This window comes from Lampris incognitus, chromosome 2 (genome assembly GCF_029633865.1).
Source record: "Lampris incognitus isolate fLamInc1 chromosome 2, fLamInc1.hap2, whole genome shotgun sequence".
In the NCBI taxonomy this organism is placed as follows: Eukaryota; Metazoa; Chordata; class Actinopteri; order Lampriformes; family Lampridae; genus Lampris; species Lampris incognitus.
In genome coordinates this window covers 151,904,846-151,916,840 of record NC_079212.1, presented here as the reverse complement: position 1 = coordinate 151,916,840, position 11,995 = coordinate 151,904,846, and the positions used below count along the sequence as shown (strand labels likewise).

The window sequence follows — 11,995 nt, the reverse complement described above, 5'->3', positions numbered from 1 at the left end:
TCAGAAGAAGCAAATACGGCAGACTGCTGTTAGAGGGGCAGAGTCAGTACTTGAGGAAGAGGAAGAGATGCTGTCGGATGAAATAAAATTAAAAAAGCCCATTAAAAGGAAGCCCACAGAGGGTAGACAGGACAATTTAAAAGCAAGGAGGGTTTCAAAAGGTAAAAAGCCATCCTCTTCTTCACCTGAGGAGGACACAGAAGAAAGTGACTATGAGTTAGTTTCCACTCCTCGTATACAGGTGGACACTGAAGGGAGCTATGCTTTCCTGAAAATCAGGGAGCTTTTACAGGTCACCAAGGGTTTGAGGGCGGTCAAGGTGGAAAGCTACTTTCCAGACTTGCAGCTTTTTGTGGACTCAGTCAGACGTTTTATGAAAAACACAGGAGATTGGGAAGTAAACACATTTACTGACCAGGAAATCTTCAGACTGAAAAAACTTGTACAGAAAGTGAAATTGCAACTCCCCGATGATGCTTAAGACGAATTTGGTGAACAAATGTGTTGCACTGGGCGATCTTCCTCTTACTGCTGCTGGAGGAGCCACTGATTCATGGAGCCAGGCTGGATGTCCACGACTGGTGCTCTCCAGGACTTTATCAGAAGCTGGTTTCCACCACGAACATCACCCTACAGAGCAGAGCTTCTACACAGACATGGCCTTTTTCCAGAACTGGGGTGGTGTTGTGCATAGTTGGAGTTGACGAAGATGTTTTTCTTTTTTTTAATTTGTGTAATGGGGGAAAGTCCTGGCTGTATTACTGGCTTTGTTTCATTTTATTTCTTTGGTATGCAAATTGTGTAAACACAACATCGTTGGACGTTGTCCACCTTAGGAGAGAGAGTTCCTCCTCTGTTGCTCTCCCTGAGGTTTCTTCTTATTTTTTCTCCCTGTTAAAAGGGGTTTTAGGGAGTTGTTCCTCATCCAGTGTGAGGGTCTAAGGACAGGATGTTGTGTTGCTGCAAACTTCCTGAGGCGAATTTGTGTTTATATTGGGCTATTTTATTTTGAATTTCTGTTTTTGCAAATACTTGTTTAGACTACTCAGTGGTCTTTTTTTCCTGACACTTTTTTGTTTTTGTATGAGCTGGATGATAAAGAGATGATAGTGTTTGGGTATCAGCTGTTGGACTGTAATGTATTCTGAATAAATGTACATTTTCGAAATCTCTCTCTCTCTCTCTCTCTCTCTCTCTCTCTCTCTCTCTCTCTCCAGTTTCCTGCTGGTATTTTCCTGTCTTGTTCTGTCTGTTTTCTCCACCATAAAGGAGTACGAGACGAGTTCTGAAGATGCCCTTTATATACTGGTAATACTACATTTACTATTACTAATTTTGCTATTATAATTACACGTGGTTATTATTACTATCACTGTTACTAACCAGTTACCTACACAAGGCATATAATGTTCTCAACTTCGTAAAATGTTATGCACCTGCAATTGCCCCTTTAGTTCCCCTACCCCAATTCGAATTACTTTGCCCTCTACTTTGAGGAGAAAGTGGAAATCATCGGTGGTCAATTCCCTCCTTCTTCCTCTGTCATTCCACCTCCCACCAACTCTGCTCCTGAGACCTCCATATATCTGACTTCTCCCCCTCTCTGAGACCAAAGTCCCCAAACTTCTCCTTTGTACCCATCCATCAATCCATTCTCTTTATCTCATTCGCTCACCCCTTCCCCCAGTTCATCAACCCCTCCATGACCTCTTATTAAAAAAAACACTTTATCCTTTTCTGCTCCAAAACCATCAACCTGTCTCTCTGCTCCCATTCATAGCTAACAACCAGCATGCAATCTCTGCTCCTCCTTGCTCCATCATATCAGCCAGCTCCCACCCTTTACCAGTCATAGTACCAACATTTAAAATTCTGACTCTCACCTCCACACTCCTACCCTTCCTCCTCTCCCGCTGCCTCTGGACATGCCTTCCCCCTCTCCTTCTCCTTCGCCCAACAGTAGCATAGTTTCCACTGGCACCCTGCTGGCCAACAGTACTGGTGGTGATCATTGGTAACCTGGGCCTCGACCGATTGGGTATGGGATTTGGCAAAGATTTTACGCCGGATGCCCTTCCTGATACAACCCTCCCCATTTATCCAGGAATGGGACCGACACTAAGAATGCATTGGCTTCTTCATCCTCAGTGGCTGGGATGGTGTTGCCTTATGTTTTCTCTTAATAAGATTGAACTGCTAAATTTTAATGTCTCTGATCATTAAACTGTGATTTTTCCCACCCTGCTACCGCTCCCTGCTCACAAGCCATCTACCTGTATCTGCTCTCGGTCTTTTTTAATTCCAAATCAGCTAGCAGTTTTAGAAAAAAAAAGTTTTTACTGACTTGAGCTAGTAATACCCTTAACCAGAAGGATCACTCTGTAAATGATTACTTGGATAATTTTGATAATATCTGTCACACGATCTTTGAAGGCATTGCCCCTATCAAAGTTAAACGTGTCAAACATAATGCCCTCCCCTGGCTTATTGACCACACAAGGGATTTAAAGAGGCAGTGCAGGGAAGCTGAGAGAAAATGGAAGAAGGACAAACTCAAGGCATCTCTTCATAGACTGAAATGTTTGATGCTGGCTTATCAGAACACGGTTAAGGATGCATGGCAGTCCTACTTTTCTAATTTAAATGTTGGTAGCTGCCACAACCCCAGGGTTTTGTTTCAGGCTATTAATTCAGTGGTTAGCTCCCCCCAGCCAATCTTTGGATACACTGAAAAATACGACCAATTTCTCCACCACTTTATTAAGAAAATAGATGACATTAGGTTCCACATTACACCGGTGGTGAGCAATCTCCTCACTTGCACTAAACCCTCTGCCAATCTGACTCGCTTTAAGCAAATTTCTGTATTGGTCTTAGAAGAGCTAATCTCCCACTTGAACTCTTCCACCTGTCAACTACACACTATCTCCACTAGATTTCTGAAAGAGGTATTTCGCACTGTTGGCCCACAAATTATCTCCATTATCAACTGCTCACTAGCTACCGGTTTGTTCCCATCTAGTTTTAAACACACAGTAGTCCGACCCCTCCTGAAGAAGCCTACTCTCGACCCTCTTGTTTTAAGCAATTTAGATCAATTTCTAATCTACATTTTTTATCGAAAATCTTAGAAAAGTCTGTATCTCTTCAACTAATCACACACATGAATAGTTGTAGCATTTTCGAGCAATTGCAATCAGGATTCCGTACCCACCACAGCACAGAAACAGCTCTCATTAAAGTTACCAATGACTTATTACTCACCGCTGACTGGTGCTTGCTCAATTTTAATTCTGTTTGACCTGAGTTCCGCTTTTGATACGATCAATCATCACACCCTTTTAAATCGCCTGGAAAACTATGTTGGCATTAAGGATACTGCTCTGGCTGGTTCAAAACCTACCTATCTGACAGTTCTTTCTCTGTTATAATGGGAGAATTCTCCTCACCTCCAGCCCCCCTCGCATGCGGTGTCCTCCAGGGGTCAATTCTTGGTCCATTATTATTTTCCATTTGCATGCCCCCCCCGGGGTCAGATCATCTGTCATCACAATATTAATTTTCACTGTTATGCGGATGACACCCAGCTTTATGTCGCACTTACTGGTTATGACACACATGATCTTTCTCATGTCATGGCTTGTCTCTCGGGTATTAAGTGCTGGATGTCACAAAACATCCTCCGGCTCAATGAGTCCAAATCTGAGGTCCTTTTATTTGGCCCCCCTAATCTAACTGATGACCTGGAAAAGAGTCTTGGGAACCTGTCTTCCAATGTTAAGCATTCTGCCCACAATTTGGGTGTCTTTTTTTACTCCAAGCTCCATTTTTACACACAAATCACTAAGGTAGTACAGTCTGGCTTTCTCCAAATTAGGAATATTGCAAAAGTTAAAAATGCTCTAGTCCAAACGGACCTTGAAAAAAAATCATCCACGCATTCATCTCATCACTTCTGGATTATTGGAACTCCCTGTATTCAGGGCTCAGTCAAAAGCCCATTGCCCATAATTTCTTCAAATACTTGCAGATTAGACACTACTAAAACCCCTCCCAATCGATGATATTCTAAAAGGTATCACACAACCCAAAAGCATCTTATCCGTGACATCTGTCGTTAGTGCGTACAATATGATGATCAGAGCTTACCCCAACAAATGAATTAAATGCTTGGCAGTTAGTGATGCTACTTATCCATTTGACGATGATGATGATGATGATGAATGAATGTTTTGTCTTGACTATGTGCGTTATTTTATTCTGTTGTGTAAGCCACCTTGTGACGTTGTTTAGAAAAGTGCAATATATGTAAAGTCTAAAATTTTAGGTAATTTACTAGTAAGTTTCAAATTTGGAATGTTTATGGAAGATAGAAATATACAATTCTTGTTAAATAATGTAATTATTTTGGCAAAATATTTTATACACAAATGTAATTATTGCAAAACGCAACCCTGTTTAGCAGCCTTTAAAACCGAATTAGTAACTTTTTTTCAAATCTCTAAAATGTATGAAAAACAGAAATGCCCAAAAATTGTTCTTTGCATTTGAACAATTTAATGTAATTTAACCCCTGGCCTGGAATATTGTACTGTCCTATTTTATTTTATTTTACTTTATTTTATTTAATGTCTTTTTCATTTTCTATTTCTGTTTCCTTGTTGTGTTCTCGTTGTCTTTGACACGTTTGATGTACTGTTCTTAGCCTACTCTGTTGTTTTATAGTGTACTGGCTTTGCTTGATGTGTTTGTATATTTGAAGTCTTGATTAAAAAAATAAAATTAGGTAATTGACCTTTCGCAAAGTCCCACCCCCTTAGTTACTGTTGCTATGCCCATCAAACTTTTCAGAACCATCCTGGAAATAGCTGGAAAACAACAAAACATGAAGGAAGAAATCAGCGCATTTCCAAAGAAAATAAGTGATGTATTTTGAAACAATTCATCCTTAATGTCATCCCGTGAAAGGGAGGAGGGCATACAGAATTCAGGAGGAGTACATTCAGAATATTAAAAGTAAAACTGACTTGCATGGACTCTGGGCTGCCGGGTGCGACTGTAATTGAGGGTAAAGCGTACCGGTCGCAATCAAAGAATGAGAAACCATCTCATCTCATCTTCAGTCGCTTTTCCGGGGTCGGGTCGCGGTGGCAGCAAGCTAAGTAGAGCACTCCAGACGTCCCTCTCCCCAGCAACGCCCTCCAGCTCTTTCTGGGGGATCCTAAGTCGTTCCCAGGCCAGATTGGACATGTAGTCCTTCCAGCGCATTCTGGGTCTACCCCGGGGTCTCCTCCCAGTTGGCCGTGCCCGATAAACCTCCAAAGGAAGGCGCCCAGGGGGCATCCTAATCAGATTCCCGAACCATCTCAACTGGCTCCTTTCAATGTGAAGGAGCAACGGCTGTACTCCAAGCTCCCTCCGGATGTCCAAGGTCCTCACCCTATCTCTAAGGCTGAGCCCAGACACCCTACGGAGGAAACTCATTTCAGCCGCTTGTATCCGCGATCACACCATTTCGGTCACTACCCAAAGCTCATGACCATAGGTGAGGATTGGAACGAAGACTGGCTGGTAAATTGAGAGTTTTGCCTCCCGGCTTAGCTCCCTCTTCACCACAACGGTCCGGTACAACGTCCGCATTACTGCTGATGCTGCACCAATCCGCCTGTCAATGTCCCACTCCATCCTACCCTCACTTGTGAACAAGACCCCGAGATACTGGAACTCCTTCACTTGAGGCAATAACTCATCCCCAACCCGGAGGGAGTAATCCGCCATTTTCTGGTCGAGAACCATGGCCTCAGACTTGGAGGTGCTGACTCTCATCCCAGCCATTTCACATTCAGCTGCAAACCACCCCAGAGCGTGCAAGAGGTCGCGTTCTGGTGAAGCCAACAAAACCACATCTTCTGCGAAGGGCAGAGATGCAATTCTGAGGTTCCCAAAACGGACACACTCCTCACCTTGGCTGCGCCTTGAGATCCTGTCCATGACTATCACAAACAGAATTGGAGACAAGGGACAACCTTGGCGGAATCCGACACTCACCGAAAACGTGTTTGACTTTGTGCCAAGAATGTGGACACAGCTCTCACTTTGGTTATACAAGGACCGGATGGCTTGCAGCAACTGCCCCGGTACCCCATACTCCCGCAATACCCCCCACAGAGTGCCCCGGGGTACACGGTCATAAGCCTTCTCCAAGTCCAGAAAACACATGTAGACTGGCTGGTCAAACTCCCATGTCCCCCTCAGGGTAAAGAGTTGGTCCGTTGTTCCATGACCATGACAGAATCTGTATTGTTCCTCCTGTATCTGAGGTTCGACAATCGGTCGGAGCCTACTTTCAAGCACCCTAGAGTAGACTTTCCCAGGGAGGCTGAGCAATGTGATGCCCCAATAATTGGCGCTCACCCTCCAGTCCCCCTTTTTGAATATGGGAACCACCACCCCAGTCTGCCACTCCACAGGTACTGTCCCCGACCTCCACGCGATACTGAAGAGGCGTGTCAACCAAGACAGCCCAACAATGTCCAGGGCCTTCAGCATCTCAGGGCGAATCTCATCCACACCGAGCGCATTGCTACTGAGGAGCTTTTTAACTGCCTCAAAGACCTCTGCTAGGGATATGGGTGGGGCTTCTTCTGAGTCTTCAGACCCTACCTCCTCCACTGAGGACGTATTAGTTGGGCTCAGGAGCTCCTCAAAGTGTTCTTTCCACCGCTCGACAACATCCCCAGTCCGGGTCAACAGTTCCTCTCCCCGGCTGAACACAGCCTGAGTCACTGAGTCAAGCCCTGCTTCCCCTTCCTGAGTCGCCAGATGGTGTGCTAGAACTTCCTTGAGGCCAACCGAAAGTCCTCCTCAATAACCTCGCCGAAGTCCTCCCACACCCGAGTTTTTGCTTTTGCGACCGACGAAGCAGCAGCCCTTCTGGCCTCCAGGTACCTGTCTGCTGCTTCAGAAGACCCCTGGGCCAACCAAGTCTGAAAGGCCTCCTCCTTCAGCCTGATGGCTCCCCTCACCACTGGTGTCCACCAGCAGGTTCTCGGGTTGCCACCTTGACCACAGCTCCTGCCTGCCACACCTACAATAGAGGCCTTGAACATGGCCCACTCAGATTCCATGTCCCCAGCCTCCCTCGGGATACACGAGAACTTCTTCCAGAGGTGGGAGTTGAAAACCTCACGGAGAGGGGCCTCCGAGAGACGTTCCCAGTTCACCCTCACTACACGTTTGGGTTTGCCAGGTCTGTCCGGCAGCCTTCCCCACCATCTGATCTAACTCACCACCAGGTGGTGATCCGTTGACAGCTCTGCTCCTCTCTTCACCCGAGTGTCCAAAACATACGGCCGCAGATCTGATGACATGGCCACAAAGTCTATCATCAATCTTCAGCCTAAGGTGTTCTGGTACCAAGTACACTTATGAACTACCTTATGTTCGAACACGGTATTTGTTATTGCCAATCCATGACTCGCACAGAAGTCCAATTACAAGGCACTGCTCGGGTTCAGATCGGGGAGGCCATTCCGCCCAATCACATCCCTCCAGGTTTCTCCATTGTTGCCCACGTGAGCGTTGAAGTCCCCCAGCAGAACTATAGAGTCCCGAGGTGGAGCCCTATCCAGGACACCACCCAGAGACTCCAAGAAGGCCGGATACTCCAAACTGCTATTCGGTGCATAAACGCACACGACAGTCAGAGCCTTTCCCCCAGCAACTCGCAGTCATACAGAAGCAACCCTCTCATTCCCCGGGGAGAATTCCAACATGGTAGTGCTCAACTGGGGACTTGTGAGTATCTCCACACCCGCCCGGCACCTGTCACCTTGGCCAACTCCAGAAAAGTAATAAGTCCAGCCTCTCTCCCGGTGTTTGGTACCAGAGCTCATGCTATGTGTGGAGGTGAGTCCAACTATATCTAGCTGATACCTATCCACCTCCCCCACCAGCTCAGGCTCCTTCCCTGCCAGAGAGGTGACATTCCACATCCTAAGGACCAATCTGCGATGCCGTAAGTCAGCACGCCCCGGTCCCCGCCTTTCCTGCCGCCCGGCCTGCATTGCACCCTACCCCAATGCTCATCCCTGCGTGTGGTGGTTCCACGGGGTGGTGGCTCCATGTTGTTTTTTTGGGCTTGGCCCGACCGGGCCCCATGGGCCAAGGCCCGACCACCAGATGCTCGCCAGTGAGCTCCCCTCCCAGGTCTGGCTCCAGGAGGGGGCCCTGGTTTCCCTTTTCCGGGCGAGGTGCTGTAACTCTGCTGGTGTAAATTCATTGGGTTTTTTGAGAATGAGAAACCCCATCAACTAATCCTGAAACACATTGTGGACCAGTTGTGCTCTTGCACTACAGGGTAAGTTAAATATTTCAGCTATTATTGGTATATTTTTAATAATCCATTGTCAGCATCACCGTATTATAGTGTTGAGTTTGGCCAAGGTTCCCCATGGCATTCTTTTGTCCAGGCTTTTTCGGGGGTTCTGTATGGGCTCCTGGGGGTCGCAGGGCGGCCAGGGACATGCCCCGGGGCCGGGGGAACCACCCCATGATTTTTTTTATTTTTTTTTAACCTTCAGACCAGAACCGGTATTTTCAACAAAATAAGGCAAACGAGATGCCTGGATGCAGGATGACTTTTCCGAACGGCCGGTCCCCACCGGGAGCTCACAGAGGGGGAAAAACGTTTAAAATAGGCCGGATATGGGGAGGTCATACTGGCCAGAGACCATCCCAGCCGACCCTCCCCGCGGATCTTTATGCTCTGAAATGAAAGGTGGACACTGGCTAACCTGTGACTAGCATAACAGAGGTATGTTAGTGGGCTAGCTATCATTACATGAGGTATCTATGGCCACAGACTAAGCTGGTTACATTCATCAGGTACATTAATATAGTATTTTGTTTGTAACACGTTGTTGATATGTTGATAATGGTAATAATCATTGTGTGGGTAAAAGTAACAATAATAATACGTTAGCTGTATTAGCTATCAATAATAGCTAGTAGCAAGCTTAGTTTGGAGCAGACAGGTATTTTTGTTGATTTTGGGTGGATTAAGCTGGCCATGGGGTCTGCTATACTGCAAAAACCATTGCCGACATTGCGCTTCTTGTGTTTTGAGTTTCGGGAAGGGAAAGAAAATTACACCCCCTCCAACTTTTTCACTTATCTAGTATCCGATTTGCAGATCCCATAGGCACACCGTTTCAAGTTTTTTTTTTTGTGTTTTGGACAGGAAGTTGTAACCATCGTAGTGTTTGGGGTGGAATATATGGTGAGGATCTGGGCCGCAGGATGCTGCTGTCGTTACAGAGGATGGAGAGGACGGCTCAAATTTGCCAGAAAACCCTTCTGTGTAATCGGTAGGTCTCTCTCTCACTCCCCCTGTAGTTTCACCATTTATGGCTTCATCTTTTTTCTTGCTGCAGCCTCCTTGCATGTCTGCCTGTCTGTCTGTCTGTCTACCAATCTGTAATGTCCACAAGCTGACTGGGCTCTAGTCTAAGTACGCCCCCTGCTGATATGAGGATATGGTAGCCAGCTAGGTAGTTAGGCACTTAGGTTCAGTCAGGAAGCCACCTGCCATGTGTGAATATATCCTGTGAGACTACTCCAAAATAATTGTTCACTCCAGTCATTGTCTGTCCATTTATTGATGTTAGGAGAATCACAAACATTAGGATAAACAGCCTCAGTGTGCCAGTCTTGATAGACTCAAGGACCATAGCGAACATCGTCAGTGATTCTGATTCTGAAGCAGTATTCAACAAACTAAAGCCACGCCCACAACTCAGACCAACCGTTACGAAAAGCTACCCCATCACTCCTAAATCCCTCTCCCTGTTGTTGGTGTGTTAATAGGAAACGTGGAAAAAGGAAACAAGCAGTCTCAAGGCATGGTCTATGTGATTCAAGGGGACAGTTTCTCCATACTAAGCTATGACACATCTACGGAGCTAGGACTGATCAAGATAGTGACCTCTCCATCACCCACACCAACCAGCAGGACAGTTGCAGATGAGCTTGTCGACAGCTACCCAGAGCTGTTTGATGGAATCGGTAAGCTGAAAGACTTCCAGGTTAAGCTCCATATCAACCCCAATGTCCAACCCACATGTCAACCGCACAGGCGTGTGCCATTCCACATAAGGCAGAAAGTGGAAGATGAACTGTGAAAGCTGGAAGTGGATGACATAATTGAGACAGTGTCAGGTACCACACCATGGGTCTCTCCCATCATCACACCCCCGAAACCAAAAGACCCAGACAAAGTTAGAATCTGCATGGACATGTGTCAAGCAAACACTGCCATCGAACATGAACGTTACATCACACCCACCATGGATGATGTTATCCATGAACTGAATGGAGCCACTGTGTTTTCTAAGCTGGATCTGACAGCAAGGTACCACCAGCTAGAGTTCCACCCTGACAGCAGGTAACCACATTCACCACCCACCTTGGTTTGAGGTGATATAAATCTGAACTTCGGTATCTCATCAGCTGTAGAGGTGTTTCAGAATACAATCTGCCAGATTCTCCAAGGCCTCAAAGGAGTGAAAAATCTGAGTGACGATGTCATCGTCTACAGTACCTCCCAGTCTGAGCATGACAGCAACCTCAGAGCAGTATTCCAGAGGCTCAAAAAGAGCGGCCTCACACTCAACCGAAAGAAATGTGAATTCAACAAGTCCAGGCTTGAATTCTTTGGATTCATCTTTTCTGCCGATGGCATCTCAGCGGGCCCCAAAAAGGTTGCAGCTGTGCAACAGGCCAGCAACCCAAAGGATCCAGGGGAAATCAGGAGTCTACTCAGGATGGCCAATTACTGTTCTCGATTCATCAAAGGCTTTGCCTCTATCTCTGCACCACTGTACAAGCTCACAAGGAAAGATATGCTATGGGAATGGGGACCAGAACAAGAAGCAGTACTAACTAAACGCCATCAAATACAGTCTCACCAGTGATACCACCATGTCATACTTTGATCCAAACAAAGAAACAGAGCTGATTGTCGACGCCAGCCCTGTAGGGCTCGGCACCATCCTTTATCAAAAGCAGAAAATTGAAAGACGCACTGTCGCATATGCAAGCTGTGCTCTCAGTGATGTGGAAAAGCACTACTCACAGACAGAGTGAGAAACACTGGCTGTTGTCTGGAGCTGTGGGCATTTCCACTTACACATCTACGGACATCCATTCACACTAGTGACTGATCACAAGGCCCTTGAGATTATCTGGAACAATCCAAGATCAAAACCACCTGCCAGAATCGAGAGATGGGGACTGAGGCTTCAGCCACACAACTACAAAGTGGGGTATAGAAAAGGAGCTGACAACCCAGCCGACTACATGTCCCGTTATCCCATACCCACACAGACAGGTGGCAGCACAAGTGCAGCAAAGGTAGCAGAGGAATATCTCAACTTCATGACACATCACACTACACCCAAAGCAATGACTCTCACAGAGATCAAAGAGGAGACTCTGAAAGACCCGATCCTATGAAAATTCCGTGCACATATCAGAAACAATGTGTGGTACAAGGTCACACATGACACATAACACACTGCCATTCTGAAGCAGTTCAAACAAATCAGCAGTGAACTAACAGTGTCACCCACGGGCGATATCATATTAAGAAACACGAGAATTGTCATCCTCACAGCCCTACAGAACAGAGTCCTACAGCTCACCCACGAAGGACACCAGGGCATTGTTAAGACAAACACACTCCTCAGAACAAAAGCTTGGTTTCCAAACATGGACCAGCAAGCAGAAGCTACAGTCAAAAACTGTATAGCATGCCAGGCTAACACACCAGTCACACTCAGAGCCACTGCAGATGTCTGAGTTACCAGAAGCCCCCTGGCATAGCACAAGTGCAGACTTCTATGGACCTCTCCCCAGTGGAGAGTATCTACTTGTCATCGTGGATGAATACACCCGGTACCCAGTAGTTGATGCTGTTAAGTCAACTTCAGCTAAC

At 46.3% G+C, this 11,995-nt stretch overlaps 1 protein-coding gene across 1 annotated transcript in view; it reads left to right on the top strand.

Annotated features, from left to right (window-relative positions):
- The window catches only part of LOC130134278 (potassium voltage-gated channel subfamily KQT member 2-like), a 267,264-nt gene that overhangs the window by 56,078 nt on the left and 199,191 nt on the right, over positions 1–11,995 (top strand). The window contains exons 3-4 of the mRNA XM_056302181.1: positions 1,218–1,308; positions 9,242–9,368. Coding sequence (XP_056158156.1) covers positions 1,218–1,308; positions 9,242–9,368 — 218 coding nt within the window. The remainder of the gene's footprint in view (positions 1–1,217; positions 1,309–9,241; positions 9,369–11,995) is intronic.